This window comes from Staurois parvus, unplaced genomic scaffold (genome assembly GCF_062004578.1).
Source record: "Staurois parvus isolate SC_StPar_1 unplaced genomic scaffold, SC_StPar_1.0 ptg000015l, whole genome shotgun sequence".
NCBI classification, from domain to species: Eukaryota; Metazoa; Chordata; class Amphibia; order Anura; family Ranidae; genus Staurois; species Staurois parvus.
The window spans coordinates 3,814,094-3,835,291 of NW_028317811.1; the positions used below are offsets into that span (position 1 = coordinate 3,814,094).

Here is a 21,198-nt window from a genome sequence, read left to right on the forward strand (position 1 = left end):
TTTCTTATATCACTCCTGTTCCCCTCCATCCCTCCTCCTCTTTTCCCTTGCTTTTGTACCTCCCTCAATCCTGCAGAGTGTTGACCCTAATACCCCTCCCCCCTCCCATCCCCCCAACCACCCCCTCCCCCCTTCCCATTTTTAGGCTACTAATATACCTATTAATCATTTGTGGGCCAAGATCCCCACCTTTGATTTAATACTTGGGGTCAAACTCTGCCAATGGACAGCTGCTCCTCCCTCCCACCTCCCCAGTACCCTCTAACTTTTAATTAACTCTTTAAAATTTCACATGCCCCCTGAAACAGAACTCTATGTAGCATACTATAAGGAAGGAAAATGGGCAAGGAAGAGATAGAGAGAAGGAGGAGGAGGGAGAGGGGAAAAAAAACACCCTCTCCCCCCCTCCCCTCCTAATTCCTCCCTCTAACAGCCTGCCAGTCCTCTTGTCTTATCACTCCTATTTCTCTCTCCTCTTCCTCCCATCCGGCAATCTCCATTCTTTGCAACTCAAGTTTTTCACAGAAATCTCTCAAGTCTTCCGGAAATCTCAAATAAGCTGTAACTCCATCTTTCCATCCAATTAGGCACGCTGGGGTCCCCCATCTAAAAAACACATTCTTTTTCCTCATCTGCTCTAAAAGGGGTTTCAGGGATCTCCTTCTCCACAAAGTCTCCGGAGTAAGATCTGCAAATATCTGAATATCAATTTCTCCATATCTAATTGATGCTTTTCCTTTGATCTTCCTCCAAATCGCTTCTTTATCCCCATGTTTGTTAAATTTAACAATTATGTCCCTTGGTTTTTCCTTCCCCGTGCCTTGTTGGCTCTTTCCTATTCTCACGATATCTTCCAGATCAGTCAACTCTAAGGCAGGTCTGTTCATTATGGAGTTTAAGATTTTACCTACTAATTCTTGCAGTGTTTCCCCTTTAGCATTCTCTGGGACTCCCCTTATCCTAAGGTTACTCCTCCTGTCCCAATTTTCTTGTACCTCCATCTTATATATCAATTTTTTCGGAATTTTCCTCATTTTCTTTTCTAATTCCGAAATGCTTTGGGCCTGATTTTTAACTTTCTCCTCCGTTTCTTCCACTCTCACCAACAACTGCCCCAAATAATTTCGGATAGTTGCCATTTCTTGCTTTATTGTCTTCTCTAGTTCTTAAAACATCTCTGCCATTTCTTTTTTATTCGGTACTTGTAGTTCACTTTCTCTCTCTCTCTCATCTCCATGGTTCTTATTGTTTGTTGACTACTAACATTTAGACCCAACGATAGTCTAGGGCTGCTTTCCAGACTGATATCCCCTTCACCCCTTCCGTTTATGCCTTGGGATCTTTCTGGAGTCACTTTTCCCTGGGGTGTATATTGTTTAATCGTTCCCGTTTGGGACCCTTTAGGCCCACTTCCTTTACTACTTTTGTTCTTCATTGCTTCTATGGGCCTTATTCTCCTCTATACTCTCTTGTAGAGACAGATGATTCACACAAATATAACAGTCCCAGTTTAGCCCAAATAGTGACCAATTTTCTTCCTCTTTTAAGTTGCTTAATCTTCTTCTCTTCCTTTTCCTCCTCTCCTTCTATTTCAAAGTCCCTGGGACTCCCCCTCCTCTCCCCGCTCTCCTTAACAGCACATTGGGACATTTAGGGTGTAAAAGTTCCAGACAGTCTCACTCACCCACGTCTCTCGTCCCTTGCTGCAAGGCAGTTGGGGGCTTCAGGTGTCCAGCTCCTCTGTACAGTTCTTTCCCTGGGGGGACTCCACAGGGCTACTTCTCCTGCTTCCATAGGGGTCTTCCAAAAAAAAAAAAGTGTCCACGTCCTTACCACTATAAACTGCCAGCCAGGGAGCAGACTAGGGAGCAGACAGCCTCCTTCCTCTCTTCTCGGCACGCCGGCCGGCTTCCTCTGCTCCCAGTGCTCCTTTGCGGCTAGACACGTTCCCACGACGCTCTCCCTGTCCCCCGGCAACCCGGCTTTCTGACTCGCTGGACTCCAGGTGGGCCGGTCTCCTGCTCTCCCCCCTTCACTACTCGGGTTCTCCGCTCCCTCGCCAACACCCCCGGCACTCCGGTAGGTCCAGACACGGCTCTCATTCCATATAGAGGGCCCCTGGGGAGGTTAGTAGAGGAGCTTAGCAGTGAGCTCCTACATCAAGCCCTCTGCCGCCGCCATGCTCAGGCTCCTCCCCCCTCTAGTCCTAACATCTACTATTTGATCTCTTTGTGACTATACAGGCGAAGCAATTCCTACACGGGTAAAAACCTTTATCATTCAAAAACGTGATATTATTTTTATTGGGAGGGTCTAATATACTTTTTACCACCTTTGATCTAACCGTAGGTGCTTTTCTATACACAAACTTACGGTATTCTGGTAAAACTCCTTTTAAAATGGGATCCAACTTTAAAATACTCCAGTGTTTACTAAAAATTCTTTCTATTTTTTTGTAATGGATATTAAAATCTAGAATTATTGTTTAATTATCACCAACATTATCTTCCTTATTACTATCTTGCAAAAACGTATTTCTATCTCTGTTCCCAACTTCAACTATTTTCTGGGTGAACATGTCCTTGGGATACCCTTTATCAACAAATCTAGATCCCAGCTTCTCAGCTCGTTCTAAATAATCTCTATCAAGGGTACAATTCCTTCTAACTCTTACATACTGACCCTTTTGGATATTATACATCCAGGGGGGATAATGACAACTCCCCATTGGTATATAACCATTACGATCTACATTTTTAAAATATGTTTTCGTTAAACATTTCCCATTATTAATCTTAATATTTAAATCTAAAAAATGTATCTCATGTATACCTCTAGCAGCTAAAATGGAAGAATTTGGATTTTTAGAGAACAGGTCCATAAATTTGGAGGAGATTTTTAACCAGTCTGCAGGCGGACCCATGGGTGATTTGGAGACACAATATAGAAAGTTGGGACACTTGAAGGAGAAGAAGGTGTCCTTATGGTGGGATATAGTCACCCATGAGAAGTATTTAAAAGATAAATTGGTGCCCAGAAGGTTAAGGTGGGATGTACCCATTTGTGATGGATTAACGGACCTGGAGGCGATAGAGGAATGGTTCAATTTCTTCCATGAAAAGGGCCTTAACTTGGTCATGTTCCTACTTAAAAGGAAACAAAGGAAGTTGAGAAATTTGGAAGTACAAATTGGTGAAATTAAGGAAAAGATTGTACCATTCAAAGACACAACAGAGATGCAAAATTTGACTAATCGCCTTAATAAGGATTTAGATAAAGTTTACCAAGAAGTAAAGTATAGGAAATCAAAGAAATATCAAAGAGATCTTAATGATATAAAGAAAAACCAAGTACTGTATTTTTCGCTCCATAAGACTCACCTGACCATAAGATGCACCTAGGTTTTAGAGGCAGAAAACAGAAAAAAAAAAATTCTGAACTAATGGACTGCAGACATAGTACAGGAGATGACCAGAGACTGCGGACAGCACAGGGATGACCAGAGACTGCGGACAGCACAGGGATAACCAGAGACTGCGGACAGAACAGTAATGACCAGAGACTGCGGACAGCACAGAGATGACCAGAGACTGCGGACAGCACAGGGATGACCAGAGACTGCGGACAGCACAGGGATGACCAGAGACTGCGGACAGCACAGGGATGACCAGAGACTGCGGACAGCACAGGGATGACCAGAGACTGCGGACAGCACAGGGATGACCAGAGACTGCGGACAGTACAGGAGATGACTGCTGACCTTTTGGGGAGGTGGGGAGCAGGTACCTGAATTTGACAGGTACCAGCTCTTAATTCCGCGGAGTTGTTCTTTGATCTTACCTGTTCCTCTATCCAGCCACGCGCTGTCTTCCCGGCTTCTGTAGTGTCAGCGCTTGGCATGACAGCCGGGTGCTCAGTGCGCATGATCGAGAAGCACTTGCGTTTTGTGATTGGTCCGGCGGCTTCTGGGATCTGTCATGTGTCCCAGGTACCGCCTTACCATTCACAAAAAGCACCGCCTTACCATTCACAAAAAGCCCAGCGCCCACACTACAGAAGCCGGGAAGACAGCACGCCGCTGGATAGAGGAACAGGTAAGGTAAAAGAACAACTCCGCGGAAGTAAGAGCGGGTACCTGTCAAACTCAGGTACCCGCTCAACACCTCCCCAAATGTCAGCAGTCCTCTCCATAAGTGTTAGGGATCCGGGTATGACCAGAAATGTGTGGACTGACACAGGGAAGTAGCAGGCTTCAAGAACACAGGCGTAGTCAGGCTGGAGAGGTGGAATGGTCAGGCAGGCCGTAAGGTACTGTCAGGTGCCACCTGGCAGTGTCTCTAGCAGCCCACAGCACAGATTTCCCCAGGTCGCGGGGTCTAAGTACCAGCCTGCTATTCACCACGGCCCCTGATGGTGGGGATGGACTTGGTGCAGACTGGAACCAGGTCGCGACCCCTGAGTGCGTCCGGCTGTGGTAGAGAGTACTGGCAGGGGAGTGCAGGAACGGGGTCTGATGGGAAGAGGCAGGCAGACTTACCAAAGGTGATCCGTGCAGGATGGATGGATCGTCGGGTGAAGTAAGCGTAGTCAGGCAGGCCGGGTCGGTATCGTGCGGGCAGCGTGGTACAGGAGGAGCAAGCAGAGAATGGTCAAGGTCACAAGCCAGGTTCAGCAGGTAGTGGGCAGCGCGGTACCGAGGATCAGGCAGAAGGATGGTCAGGCAAGCCAGGGGTTCAACAGGAGAAGTCAACAGAGGTCAGGATCAGGCAGGGTCGGCAACAAATCAGATCGTCAGCAGAACAGGAACACAGGATACCAGGTACAGGGGCTCATGGGAAACATACACCAAGTCCCAGATCACAGGCCTGGTCATTCCTTATATGCACCTCCTGCAATCAGCCTCAGGTGTTTTGGCTGATTGCAGGAATGAGCCTCTGGTTGCTGAGAGCACCCGCTGGCCAGCCCTGGAACTGCAAACCACAAGGCAGGTGAGTCCCACCACTATTGGCGAGTCCATTCCTGACAATAAGGTCCCGCTGCAGAGCTGAGCGGCCGGTCCGGTATTCTGACACGGCGGCGGTGGAAATATCGGACCGGCCGCTCCATATTCGCTCCATAAGACGCACTGACATTTTCCCCCTTTTTTTGGGGGGGAAAAAGTGCGTCTTATGGAGTGAAAAATACGGTATTTAAATGGCAGTCTGTTTTTAGATGAAGTGGAGTCGGCTTCGGCCAATACCACTCAGGTTAAAGAAAAGAAAGAAGGTGGTAGTTCTGCGCCATCCTATAAGGATTTATCTAGAGGGTATAATCAAGTGCATTATAATACTCAAAATTATCGAACACCTAGGAATGAGTGGAAACCTAAAAATGGGAATACGGGATATAGGAGACCGCAAGGAAAGGGTCCACCCTTTCACAATAAACTGTATTATCAGAATAATAGGCCATATTATTCTGGACAGAATTATTATCCTCAGCCCAGACCATATTATTCTGCAAGGCCTAATGGCCCTAGATTTGAGAGACAATACCCTGAATATAGGTTGGAATACCAAAGATATGAGGAAAGAAGCCCTATCCCTACCTACAATAGGTTTGAACCATTGAGATCTGATTATCCTCGTGGAGATTTTTTAGAGAGGGGTCAAGGGGAAAGGAGCCCCTAGAGAGAAAGGTGGAGAAGCCCAGGAAGAGGAGGGGATGCAGGGCTGGCTTTAAAAAACAAAAGAAAAAGAGAATAGTAGGTGATGGAGTTTTTAATATAAGTGGCTCTACATTGACTAAAGAGGAACTACTGGTACTAGATAAAGGCCTGAAAGACGATTCCCCTGCACCTGTCAATAAATTTAATGTATTTATAGATACTCAAAAATACATTAGAAAATGTAATATAAAAAAGTACTTTTCAGGATTGCCCGGAGCAAAGAACATTGTTAGTAGTGCCCCCAGCAGTTATGTTACCCACACAAATCTTAGAAACAGATCGCTTTTTAATCCACAGAATACTAATAACAGCCAAATTGATGTTTTTAAGAAATTGGTAAACCAGGACCTAGAGAAACTTAGCATCCCAATATTACGTATAAATATGTGTATGGAAATAGGCTTAAAGAAATTATCCAAAAGGGATGACATAGTTATATGGCCAGCGGACAAAGGAGGAGGGATTGTGATATTGTCCAAAGAAGATTATTTAAGTGAGCTATCTACCCAGTTAAAATATAATTTTACATATCAAGTTTTAAAGAAAGACCCTACATTGTCATATAAAAAAGAATTAGAAAAGTTGGTAAAGAAGGGAGTGGATATTAGGGTTCTGAACACAAAAGAGTCAAAATATCTAGTCCCAGAAACATGTAGGGTTCCAGTCATTTACACTGTCCCAAAAGTTCATAAAAATGCCACGAACCCACCCGGTAGACCTATAGTAAATGGCATACAGTCAGTGTTGGCTAGAATGGGACAATACATAGATGAATTCCTGCAGCCGGTGGTAAAAAGTACTAAGGCATATCTACGAGACACCAAGCATCTAATACAAGTGTTGGAGGAATTTAAAGGAGGACGGGATGTTTATTTAGCTAGTGTGGATGTATCCTCATTGTACACAATTATACAACATAGTAAAGATAAGATACATTTTTTAGATTTAAATATTAAGATTAATAATGGGAAATGTTTAACGAAAACATATTTTAAAAATGTAGATCGTAATGGTTATATACCAATGGGGAGTTGTCATTATCCCCCCTGGTTGTATAATATCCCAAAGGGTCAGTTTGTAAGAGTTAGAAGGAATTGTACCCTTGATAGAGATTATTTAGAACGAGCTGAGAAGCTGGGATCTAGATTTGTTGATAAAGGGTATCCCAAGGACATGATCACCCAGAAAATAGTTGAAGTTGGGAACAGAGATAGAAATACGTTTTTGCAAGATAGTAATAAGGAAGATAATGTTGGTGATAATTAAACAATAATTCTAGATTTTAATATCCATTACAAAAAAATAGAAAGAATTTTTAGTAAACACTGGAGTATTTTAAAGTTGGATCCCATTTTAAAAGGAGTTTTACCAGAATACCGTAAGTTTGTGTATAGAAAAGCACCTACGGTTAGATCAAAGGTGGTAAAAAGTATATTAGACCCTCCCATTAAGAATAATATCACGTTTTTGAATGATAAAGGTTTTTACCCGTGTAGGAATTGCTTCGCCTGTGTAGCCACAAAGAGATCAAATAGTAGACGTAAAAAGTTTGTTGCAAATACCACTAGGCAGGAGTTTATAATTAAGTGTTCTTGCATAGCAGGAACACTTATTGTATTCTCACATATATATTCTTATTCTTATTATTATAGCCATATTTACCACCCTAACTCCTCCCACAGTTTTTACACTACAAAGACAAGTAATATACCAAAACGTGCGGATTGTTCCCGATTGGTGTGCTATTACATTGTGGAACGTTTCGTCGAATCGTTCAAGAAATATCGCGGTTTTTGTGGCAAAATTTTCCCATAGGAATGAATGGTGCATGTAGAGTGGCAGCAGAGCACAGCTAGAGTGTGCAAAGGAAAAATCAGAACATGATTTGTAAACTGCCATCACTCTGTCATTTTCAAGCCCACCTACACATATCTTATATCAAAACGTTCAGCTAACCCTGCTGTCACTAAAAATGTTCACGGCTAGGACATACTCCTGATATTTTTCACAATATGACCATTTGTTTGCAACTCACCCCTCCCATTGACTTTCATTGAAACTCCACTCTAGACACCTGAAATTTTAAGGGACGTTTTTAAACTGCGACTGTGCCTTCATTTTTTATCTTTCAGAGACATACTATACATCAAAATTTAGCTCAGTTTCTTGTGATTCTTATAAAAACCAAGCTCTTCAAGCAGTAGCATTTATACTTTTAAAACTACAAGCGTTTGAAGATGGCAATTGCCAGTGAAGTTGGCAAGTTTAAACAGTGTGTTTAGAACAGAGCTGCTGACATTCCTGACTGAGTGAGTTGCTATAGCAACCAAACATGACTCACACGCAGCTGAGTCATTGAGGCTAACTGTGAGCTCCAAAATACAAGCTGAAATCCATTTCTCACTATCAGGCTTGCTATGTGCACTGCTTACATTTCATCATTACTTGGTAAGGGTTACTTGCAAGAACACTTTACACAATTTCCCCAGAAATTGTAGATTTTCTAGTTAAAGAGTTTATTTCTTGTAAAACGGAAGGGGTAGTATACTGCCTAGAATGCGAATGTGGACTCCAATATATAGGCAGAACAAAGAGACCACTATGGAAGAGACTTAGGGAGCATGTTCAAAATATTAGGAAGGGATTCCCTAAGCATAGTGTCTCAAGACACTTCGCCATGCATCGTAATAAGGACCCTAGTAACATGAAATTCTGGGGTAGAAATATAAGAGACATTGGGGAGGCAGCAACAAAATTAGATCCCTCAGTCAAGCAGAATCAAGGTGGATTTATTATATGAGAACCATGGTCCCCAGGGGGTTGAACGTTGAATTCAACCTCAACTGTTTTATTAGCGATTTTTAATATTGTACATTTAGAGGTTTTATTTGAGATGGTTGACTGTGCATTTCTATATTTTTTAATAATTTTTATATATATTTAATTGTATAAAATAATATTTATTCATGTATTTGAGTTTGCGATCCATGTAAGTGTGTGGGTATATTATAGACACATTTGGTATTATGAGGTATTTTTTATATATATATATATATATATATATATATATATATATATATATATATATATATATATATATATTCTTTATAATATATATTAACATCTTTTTCGATATATTTGCATTTTGATCATCTATATACATTTATTTTATAATATTCCAAGGGGGGATTCATTAACCTATTTTTAGGTTTATCACAATACACCATTTACATTTTTAATTATATGGATTTATGTTAGTATTTTTATTAATAAAGTTATTTATTTAATTCTGATTATTTGAGCAATGCAGATAGGTTATTTGGAGCCGCTTGGTAGGTATGAAGGATTTTTTCCTGTATACAGGTGAGGGTTTAGCATGGCTATTTAGTCTTGGGCTTCAAGAAAATGGCCGCGGTCACCTAATAAGGAAGGAAAGGAGGTGTGTCATACACCCATCCCACTATAAAAGAAATAGCTGCGTCTCCATGGCGATACCCCGAGGAAGTCACAAGACCACGTGACGTAACGCGTAGGTACGCCGATACGCAGCTCCCGGTGTGAGGTGACACACTACCGGAGTAGGACGCCATCTTAGTACACCCAGGAAGTACCGTATGGATGCAGCATACCCACACACAGCAGGAGGAAGGGACTGCATTTGAAATGCGAGTGTGCTTCTAATTTGATTAAAAGACTGTCTTGCTCAAAATTACTACACTATGGAGGATCTCTTTTATTGCTCACTGGTATGGTGAGTAATACACTCTGCAGAGTACCTATACAGAGGGTCCTGGAGGAGGTATTGGAGGAGGATCATTAGCAGGGGACTTTAGGTGATCCTGAGGCTTTCCGGAGATTTATTGAAAGAGGAGAGCTAGTAGCCGGTGATGTGAAGGATCCAGGGTGATCCTGAATGCTTTTTGGCCCTTTGTGGTCATATAAAGGAGGCGAGGAGGCACTGCAGCTGCAGTGGAAAAAGTGTGTGCTGGCACTTGCATGAATTCATCACGCATTGCACTTTGCATGTTTTTGAGAAACACATATTATTGCAATTTCACTTTCACTAGCCACATTAGTGATTGTATTATTTTGTTTTTGATTTTTTGCACAGTAATATTAATTTTTAGTTTTAAGCGCTACACTATTTTTTACAGTTGTCACACTGATTGGTTATCAGATTTGGGTGTTAGCTGCTAGTGATCAGGGCCTACTTCCATATCAGTGCAGGAGGATTTTCTGTTTACATTATACTTTCTAGATACACTGCTAAATATTTAATAAAACAATTTGACAAAATATATAGGAACTAGCTACTTTATCTTTAAATTACCAAAAAGTTCTTTCATGTTCCCATTCCGAAAGATGCGAAAGCCCCATTACTTCACTGCTCAGTTATGGGTTTGTTTGCGCACCAACAGAAGCTTGCCACATACATCTTTATTGCCGCTCAACGGGTCATTGCCAGTGCTTGGAGATCACCCTCTGTCCCCTTCTGTAAGGCTAAGCTAAGGATCATTAGCAGGGGACCTTAGGTGATCCTGAAGGCTTTCCGGAGATTTATTGAAAGAGGAGAGCTAGTAGCCGGTGATGTGAAGGATCCAGGGTGATCCTGAATGCTTTTTGTCCCTTTGTGGTCATATAAAGGAGGTGAGGAGGCACTGCAGCTGGAGTGGAAAAAGTGTGTGCTGGCACTTGCACGAATTCATCATACATTGCACTTTGCATGTTTTTGAGAAACACATATTATTGCAATTTATGGACTAATAGAGTGTTTGTTTTGATTGTTTATGAGATTTGAAGTGACACTATCACGTTTCCTCAATTTATTCATTTTTTGTGTTTGTCACTTTTATAGGTCACTAAGGTGACCCCATCACTATTGTTTGTCACTCAGTCAAATGTATATATTGTCATCACTTTCACTAGTCACCTTAGTGATTGTATTATTTTGTTTTTGATTTTTTGTACAGTAATATTCATTTTTAGTTTTAAGCGCTACACTATTTTTTACAGTTATCTAGAAAGTATAAAACATTGGAGTTGATTAACTAGAATAAAAGGGGAGCACATTGTTAACCAAGACCTTCCAGGCTGTAAGGGTAAAAGCTTTCCAGGATTGTATAATTTGTTTCTTAGCATAAAAAGCAATAATGTAAGTAAGGTGCAGATGACTAAGTACTAAGGTTTTAGCTAAAGAATCTACCACACATAGAAGACCCACACCTAAGAAGCAATGGGAAGAGTAGTGATCGAGCTAACACAATATAAAATGTCCATCCAGTATTATGTAATGATGTGCATTCCCAAAAAATATGAAGGAAATTAGCATTGACACATGAACAACCCCAACATGAGGTGGGTTGATCCTTTTAAATCTTTGCAAGTTTAGCCAGTGTCAGATAGTTTCTATGCAACACATTATAGTGAATCATTGGATCCCTGGCAGATACCTGTCTAGTAAAGGTGCCCCCCCACATGTCGTCCCAGTCATCATTGTCCAGCTTCTGGACATCATTGGCTCATGTCATTTGGCATACCTGTAGGTGTCTACTCATCTCCGGAAACAATTGTTTATATATGGTGTAGCTCCTACATATTTTGGGTTGTGTTCTCACTTCAAATTAGCCCACTCCTAAGACATTATCTTAATGCGTCATGAGTATACAGACCTCCTCTTGAAAGCAAGTGCAGCTATAAATGTACTTAAAGTGGAAAGTCACTAGGAGAGTGCTAAAGACAACTTTCAGCAGTTATGCTCAAACTAAAAAAAAACCCAAATTCAGTAATTTAAGATCACCAAGTATTTGCAATCAGATCTGTCTAATCAATACATTTAGGAATACAGATAACTGAGATTTTTTTTGCAGTTCTCAGTTTTGATGGATTAGCTTACCATTGGGTACAAGAGACTAGCAGGCATCCCACAGGGTAGTTGGGTTCTGGAGCAGCAGCACATCTTTGTTGCTTAACATACATCTTCCTTTCCATTTCATATGCAGTGACCAAGTTAGGGTTAGATATTCCCTGTGCAAATAAAGGACAATACAGCCCATGGAAGCTGGAAACATCCAATAGTCAGGTTAGTATTCCATCTTGTTCTAATTGTTGCCTGGAAAGTCCACGTGTGGCCACTAGTAAACAGTGGTTTGTATTTTGCATTTGATTGTAGGCACAAAAGAAAGATAATAGAAGAGTGCATTCAAGTACATGTATGAGCACCATCACCAGAATACCATAGAAGGTGATTTGGGTCTATCAGACAGTAGTTTGAATCATTGAATTGTAGAAATTAAAATATGTCTATTTGCCATTATTTGTCAGGCAGAAGTACTATGCATGTGTAGCTTTTTCATATGTGGTCACATGACAAGGTAAATTGAACACATCCAGTCATCCAGATCTCAAAATAGAAGAGCAATAATGATGGGTCAATGTCGGTCAAAATTAAAATGGCCAAATGCGTAACAACTGATTTTGGCAAACACCTCTATCTGGAACAAAGCTGCATAAATGTTCATTGTTATGCAGCAATGATTAAAGAGATTGGGTATGTTCAATTGCCATGTTCTCTGTGGCAATATTGGTTCAATATTTGATCTGTAGCATATGCAAGTGAGTGTAGGCAAGAGTGTATGCTAGTATAACTAATAAACCTGTTGTCGTAGTTAATGGTGTTTTTTTTAAAAGAGAATCTAATATATCTGTAGTTGTGGTTACTATTGCCCTCTCTAAGCAATGTCTTTATTTAAAACATCCCTGTTGCAAAACTAAAGATCTGTATAGGGGAATCAGGACCTCCTTCTTCCTGCTGGTTCCCTTCTAGTGATGCATCTAGAATTCTGTACGCTTTCCCCACTGCCTGGATATACTCACTGCTGTCCAACACTGTACCCCCAATGTTGTACTCTCTCAAGGAATTCTTTTTCCCTAGGTGAATTATTTTACATTTGGAAACATTGAACTGCAATTTCTACTTCTTTGACAAATCTTCCTGCAATGTCAAATCATGTTCCATGTTAGACACCTTCAGGGATATCAACCCTATTGCACAACTTTGTATCTTCAGCAAAAAGACATACCTTACCCCAGGGGTTAAAATTTCGAGTCCAGACCTACTAGCCGGTCACAAAACTTACTCTCCACCAGTTGCCCCACCCAACCTTGCCCAGGTCCGCCCCCAGCCTCACTCTTGGCCCGCCCCACCACACCCACGCCCCCTTAAAACTTATGAAATTAAATTTTTCTTTAGAATAAAGAGTCCAAAATATAAAGCTGTTTACAGTAATGTATATCCCAGCTCCCCTGTACTTCATTATAGTGATATGACATGTATACAGTATGTATATCCCAGCTCCCCTGTACTCCATTATAGTGATATGACATGTATACAGTAATGAAACACAAATGATGCAGCGCTACTACCATAAAAATTCTTCACACATAAATGAATAAGTGAAACAGTGCAAAATTAGTGACACAAATAACATAAACACACAATATTAAATAGTGCCATAAGACTCATAAATAATCACGTGTGACAAGTATTAATACTAGGTCCTAAAAGGACCAAATAACATAAATGGTGCCCCAAGTAATCCAATGGGATCCAATAGTGCTCCAAATCAAACAAGTAAGTCACAACAGGACTCAATGTGCTAAAAAACCTCCCACCGGAACTAAAAATCAGTTCCCACCATATAACACAAAACACACGTGCATCCCAATAAACGCATAAACTAAGAACTTATCATGCAAACAAACATGAATAAGTATATAAAGTCCCATGAGGTGTAAAACACCTGACAATATACAAAAAACCATATATAAAGTCCACAGCAATTCTTGAAGAAAAAAAAAAAAAGTGCTGATAAATGTGCAGAGATATCCAAAAATGGCTGAATTGCCCGCTCACCTCTCTCTTGCGACCCGCATAGGGTCAAAAGGCCTTCAGGATCACTAACACATGGACCCTTAATAGTAGGTAATCCTCCACAGCTCTCCACACTGACCTCCCCTCATGTACAGATTCAAGCACAGGCTCACAGGGCAGCAGATCTCCTCTTCAGGCACGTAAGGTGGCTGCAGCCACTTGATCCCTCAGAAAATATAAGTGAATGCTTGCGTAGTGTAAAACTATTTATTCACCAAAGTATCACATATCGAATATGTTCACAGTTAAAATCATCTTGTACATCACATGTAAATCAAACCTCAGATCAGATGTACAGTTGCAAAAAAAAGTATGTGAACCCCTTGGGATTATGTGGAGTTTTGCATGAATTGGGCATAAAATGTGCTCTGAACGTCATCTAAGTCACAACAATAGAAGAACACAGTCTGCTGAACATAATACTACACAAACATTAGATGTTGCCATGGTTTAATTGCACATAACATGTAAACATTCACAGTGCAGGGAGGAAAAAGTATGTGAGGCCCTAGCTTAATGACTTCTCCCAGAGCTAATTGGAGCCAGGAGTGAGCCAACCTTGACTCCAATCAGTGTGATGATATTGGATGTGTTGCTGACAGCTGTCCTGTCCTTAAAAAACACACACCTGTTTTGGGTTTACTGGTTTCAAGAAGCACTGTCTGATGTGAACCATGTCTCGCAGAAAAGAGCTCTCAGAAGACCTACGATCAAGAATTGTTGACTTGCATGAAGCTGGAAAGGGTTACAAAAGTATCTCCAAAAGCCTTGATGTTCATGTGTCCACGGTAAGACAGACTGTCTACAAATGGAGAAAGTTTAGCACTGTTGCTACTCTCCCTAGGCGTGGTCGTCCTGTAAAAATGACTGCAAGAGCACAGCGCAGAATGCTGCATGAGGTAAAGAAGAATCCCAGAGTGTCAGCTAAAGACCTACAGAAATCTCTGGCACATGCTAACATTTTTGTTGACACATCTACAATAAGGAAAACATTAAACAAGAATGGAGTACATGGGAGGACACCACGGAGGAAGCCATTGCTGTCCAAAAAGAATATTGCAGCACGTTTGAAGTTTGCAAAAGAGCACCTTGGATGTTCCACAGCACTACTGGCAAAATATACTGTGGACAGATAAAACCAAGACTGAGTTGTTTGGGAAGAACACACAACACTATGTGTGGAGAAAAAAAGGCACAGCACACCAACATCAAAACCTCATCCCCACTGTAAAACATGGCGGAGGGAGCATCATGGTTTGGGGCTGTTTTGCTGCCTCAGGGCCTGGACAGATTGTTGTCATTGATGGGAAAATGAATTCCAGAGTTTATCAAGATATTTTGCAGGAAAACGTACGACCATCTGTCCTCCAACTGAAGCTCCGCAGAGGATGGGTGATGCAACAGGACAATGACCCAAAGCATACAAGTAATTCAACAAAACAATGGCTGCAACAGCACAGAATACGCCGTTTTGGAGTGGCCCAGTCAGAGTCCTGACCTCAACCCGATTGAAATGCTGTGGCATGACCTTAAGAGAGCGATTCACACCAGACATCCCAAGAATATTGCTACACTGAAACAGTTTTGTGAAGAGGAGTGGTCCAAAATTACTCCAGATCGTTGTGCAGGTCTGATCTGCAACTACAGGAAACGTTTGGTTGAGGTTATTGCTGCCAAAGGAGGGTCAACCAGTTATTAGGTCCAAAGGTTCACATACTTTTTTCTCCCTGCACTGTGAATGTTTACATGTTATGTGCAATTAAACCATGGCAACATCTAATGTTTGTGTAGTATTATGTTCAGCAGACTGTGTTCTTCTATTGTTGTGACTTAGATGATGTTCAGAGCACATTTTATGCCCAATTCATGCAAAACTCCACGTAATCCCAAGGGGTTCTCATACTTTTTCTTGCAATTGTACTTGCATGGGTGTCCAATGTAAATAAAGAAGGCGTCCGACCGGAAGTGCGTCACCGCCAACGCGTATCGTCACGCTTAACACGTGACTTCATCAGGGCAAAACTGCCCTAATGAAGTCACGTGTTAAGCATGACGATACGCGTTGGCAGTGACGCACTTCCGGTCGGACGCCTTCTTTGTTTTCATTGGACACCCATGCAAGTATATCTGATCTGAGGTTTGATTTACATGTGATGTACAAGATGATTTTAAATGTGAGCATATTCGATGTGATACTTTGGTGAATAAATAGGTTTACACTATGCAAGCATTCAATTATATTTTGTTAGTGATCCTGAAGGCCTTTTGACCCTGTGCGGGTCGCAAGAGGGAGGTGAGCGGGCAATTCAGCCATTTTTGGATATCTCTGCACATTTATCAGCACTTTTTTTTTTTCTTCAAGAATTGCTGTTGACTTTATATATGGTTTTTTGTATATTGTCAGGTGTTTTACACCTCACGGGACTTTATATATTTATTCATTTATTCATGTTTGTTTGCATGATCAGTTCTTAGTTTATGCGTTTATTGGGATGCACGTGTGTTTTGTGTTATATGGTGGGAACTGATTTTTAGTTCCAGTGGGAGGTTTTTTAGCACATTGAGTCCTGTTGTGACTTACTTGTTTGATTTGGAGCACTACTGGATCCCATTGGATTACCATTTATGTTCTTTGGTACTTTTAGGACCTCGTATTGACACTTGTCACACGTGATTATTTATGAGTTTTTTGGCACTATTTAATATTGTGTGTTTATGTTATTTGTGTCACTAATTTTGCACTGTTTCACTTATTCATTTATGTGTGAAGAATTTTTATGGTAGTAGCGCTGCATCATTTGTGTTTCATTACTGTATACATGTCATATCACTATAATGGAGTACAGGGGAGCTGGGATATACATTACTGTATGCATGTCATATCACTATAATGGAGTACAGGGGAGCTGGGATATACATTACTGTATGCATGTCATATCACTATAATGGAGTACAGGGGAGCTGGGATATACATTACTGTATACATGTCATATCACTATAATGGAGTACAGGGGAACTGGGATATACATTACTGTATACATGTCATATCACTATAATGGAGTACAGGGGAGCTGGGATATACATTACTGTATACATGTCATATCACTATAATGGAGTACAGGGGAGCTGGGATATACATACTGTATACATGTCATATCACTATAATGGAGTACAGGGGAGCTGGGATATACATACTGTATACATGTCATATCACTATAATGGAGTACAGGGGAGCTGGGATATACATTACTGTATACATGCCATATCACTATAATGGAGTACAGGGGAGCTGGGATATACATACTGTATACATGTCATATCACTATAATGGAGTACAGGGGAGCTGGGATATACATACTGTATACATTTCATCACTATAATGGAGTACAGGGGAGCTGGGATATACATTGCTGTATACATGTCATATCACTATAATGGAGTACAGGGAGCTGGGATATACATTACTGTATACATGTCATATCACTATAATGGAGTACAGGGGAGCTGGGATATACATTACTGTCTACATGTCATACTATAATGGAGTACAGGGGAGCTGGGATATACATTACTGAGTAATGTATATCCCAGCTCCCCTGTACTCCATTATAGTGATATGACGTTGTATACAGTACTTACTCCTAGTCCCTCCGAGTCCCCCGCGGTGGAGGAGAGGGTGTCTCCTCTCAGCGGAGCCAGAAACCGGAAGTTGTAAACTGGAACTAGGCTTCACAGTGAGGCTTGGAGCGCAGGTGCAGTTGCTCCATGCTTCATCTGTGCTCGCTGCTCGCCACAGAGGAATTTCTCCTCGCATTTGGCGAGCAGGCAAGCTGCTTTTTCAAGCCCTGCCTTACCCAACAACCCTTTAGTTATATCACTTACATATAGATTATTTCGAACAGGACCTAGTACAGAACCTTGGGGTACACCACTAGTGACTGGTCTCTGTTCTGAGTGAACCCCATTTACAGCCACACTCCGGTATCTATCCTTTAGCTAACTGCATATCCACTGAACCCCTCAATGGTTAAGTCCTGACCTGTATAACTTTTGTATTTGATCCGTATGTGGAACTGTATCAAATGCCTTGCTGAAATCAAGATAGGCTTTGTCCACACTGCCGCCCTAGTCCAAAATGCTGGTAATACAGTCAACAAATCCAGTCAGTTTAGTCTGACATGATCTGCCCTCAGTAAAGCTCTGCAGCTTTGGGTCCATCAAGTTGTGTGTTTTTAAGTGATCAATGATCCTTCTTTTCAGGAGTGATTCCATTGACTTGACTACAACTGATGTTAAGCTCACTGGCCTGTAATTGCCAGCTTCTACCTTGTCACCCTTCTTGTGGATAGGTAGGATAGGCACAATATTGTCTGTCTGCCAGTTAGAAGAGATTGATTAAAAAGATCCGTTAATGGTCCAACAACTATACCTCTCTTGGTGTCAGGAAAACTTGTCAGAAGTGATTTATGCCGATAAAAGAGGAACAAAGCAACAAAGAGAAATTACACTTAGTTCTCTTAATAGAGACAAGTACACACTATAGAGGGATATGCTTGGTTCATAGTTGATGTCTGAGACTTACAACCACTTTTAAGGTTTCTCTGTAAAGAAGTGATATAATTACATACCCTTCTGTCTTCATTCTATGGTGTCTGGAGAATGCTTTTCATCTAATACACTTCTGGGAGTGTTGGGTTCCTTGTCCCCCTGCCGAGTGCTGCCAGCTTTTACTTTGCTACTGTGTCCTGCAGTCATGCTGGTGAAAGGAACCCAGCCCTAGGCAGGAAACCAGGAATCCAACACTCTTTGAAGAGTGTTAGATGAAGAAGATTTTCCAGGCACCATAGCTCTTGAGTGAAAGTAAGCATTGGAATGGATGGGTATAAAATATTGGGGAAACCTTTTTCTAATGGTGCAGCAGGGCCACTGAAACACTATGAGCTAAGGTCAGCAAAAAAGAAGAGAGGATAGAATGTGACAGCCTTGGGATGTTGGATTCTTCTTTATTCCCCACTGCTCCTCTCCTCCCACCAATGCTGTTTCAGCAGCCCCCCCCAAACACAGCCTTGCAATATGACATGTGACAATGCCTGGGTTGTGTTGAAGAGGGCACTTGTGCTGGTGCAGCATCATAACTAAGCTATCCGCATAGGCAAAGAATCCTATATTTTCACATGGAGATATTTTGAGGGCTATTTACAAATGAATCATGTGCGAAAGTTGTGAGAGAGCATTTTAAATATACTCATGTTTGCAAACCTTTATTAGGGACTGCTTACACTCATACCACTTGTTCTGCTGAGAGCTAGTTAACACATAATAGAAGCTTTAAACCTCAGCAGTCCTCTTTTGACTTGAGTATATTTCCCTTGTTTCGACTCCCATGAATATCTTAGCAGACTATATTTATATTACATATTCTTTTTATAACAACCGTTCTTAAAATGCATCATTTTAAGGAAGCAGTCTGTTGAATTATTTAAGGACATATGCTGAAAGCACTTTACCGTCTATTTTTACTATTTCTATAGTGCTGCTATCACATCAGTCAGCAGTGAAGTAGTACATTTGTGTAGAAGCTATATCTAGGAACACAAACTCTACGGCTCAGTATAAGTGATTTCTTTACTTCAGCCACTGGGTGTCACTGTTGTCTTTTATTCATTTTTTTTTTACAGAACTAATAAATTATTTCCTGAGCAGGTCTCTGCTTCCTACTGTTGATCTTTAAATGGTATTGAAATGCTTTGCTATTAACTGGTAGCTGAGCTTTTTTTTTCTCAAGCAAATACCTTTGTTTATCTCTAGATATAACTACTTATCCACACTGGAAATAAAACAACTTCCTATACCAGATTTGGCCGCTCAGAACTGCCTCGTGATTACCTGGGTGACGAACAGGCAGAAGCACTTAAGGTTTGTAAAGGAGGAGCTCTACCCGCATTGGTCAGTCAGAACCCTTGCAGAATGGCACTGGGTGAAGGTAGGTTAAGTGTATTTGTCATAAAACACAATATGATTTTTGTTTAAAAAATCAACTCAAAGTAATGTTTTGCTTTTGCTTAATAAAAAAGAGCAGAAATGGAGTAATCCCAATTATGTAGAATCTTAGATGAACTGGGAAAATTAGATTACTGACCATGCTAGTAGTAGGTGTGTGTGTGCTCAGCTGAAGAAAGCATCCCATTCCTAGTGCTGTACTTATACATAAATAGCTCCCTAAAATGTGCTAAACTGTAATTTTGTACTATTATTTGTAGAAAAAAATATATATTTTATTTGTTTTATTTATTACTATATTGCAGCTTTACTAATTCTTAGATGTGGTGGCTGCATTAGTTTCCTTTTTTAGGCTTTCTTTATTTTCACCTGGTGATCCTGCCAGTACGTCCGTGATTTTTCAACAGAACAAGCTGTCCTGCAGATGTAGCAGTTAGAGCGTTGAGACAAACCATTTACTAATGGCAAGGGGTACTTACAATGATTGGCTTTTATTCATTTATGTAAAAATGTTATAGAAAAAAAAAAAACTGTTGCCACGACTGCATAAAAAGTGTGAGCTAGAGTTTGTCTTCAGTTTGTTATTGTATCTAAACCTAACACTCCGCTACCCCCGATTAACAATGCTGCTGTCCAAGGTGTCTCTATTTCTGCTGCCTCCAAAGTGTAGGCACCCCAAGGCAGGAAGTGTGTTACTGGCCAGATCACCAGGAGAAATCAGAGGGAAATTAGTTTAAAAATGAAAACAAATGCAGCCACTACATCTAAGAATTGCAATATGTTAAATATTTGGTTTTGGGTTTGCTACCACTTTAAAGGGTTTGCCTTTGTCTGAAAATGTGCTATGCAGGGGCCTCAGTAATTAAAAAAAAAAAATTTCAGTGGAGAGAAATTGAGCTTACTTTCGATAACATTCCTGTAGGCCAGGTATGGCTTTCCTGAAGCTTGGCCAGAAAACTTCTTGTCGGTGACGTCTGCATCCTGCACAGAATCTAAGATTTGAGATACATTTGGCATGCCCCCTCTTTATCAAGTTTATCTTCCAGGGCAGCATTGAGAGAAGGCTTCACCTACCTAGAAACAGGAAACACATCATCCATCATTATAAAAGTGAGCAACATACCCCTGAGCTTCAATTATTTGTTTCCTCAGGCAGAACAGGAGCATCGCTAGTTTATTTTATCTGTTCTTTAGACCATTGTGCTAGTTACAGGAGCATCCCAGTATGCTGTATGTTTCCTTGCAATTCCAGGGAGAGTGGACTTGGAGGGGTTTCATAGTGAGGTTTTTTCTAGGCTACTTTTGTTTGGACCTTCCCTCCCCATCATCTTTTTGGTGTTCCCTAAGGTTCCTTCTCCGCTGTAGGAGAAGCAACTATCCACATGGTTACAGAGGCTGTAGTGGAGCCCTCTCTTACTCACATTTGGTCAGGATCCAAGTCCTCCGTTGTGTTGCTTCAGGTGGAATGCACCCTGCTTGCCGCAGGACAGCAATATGGTAGGTGAGTTTGTATACCCTGGTGCTGCCATCCACAGACACCAGGGTGGGAGCACACGTGAGT

General features: G+C 41.1%; 1 protein-coding gene across 1 annotated transcript in view; it reads left to right on the plus strand.

Annotated features, from left to right (window-relative positions):
- Positions 1–21,198, plus strand: part of METTL4 (methyltransferase 4, N6-adenosine) — a 251,100-nt gene that overhangs the window by 64,688 nt on the left and 165,214 nt on the right. The window contains exon 5 of the mRNA XM_089678225.1: positions 19,446–19,620. Within this exon, the coding sequence (XP_089534351.1) occupies positions 19,446–19,620 (175 nt within the window). The remainder of the gene's footprint in view (positions 1–19,445; positions 19,621–21,198) is intronic.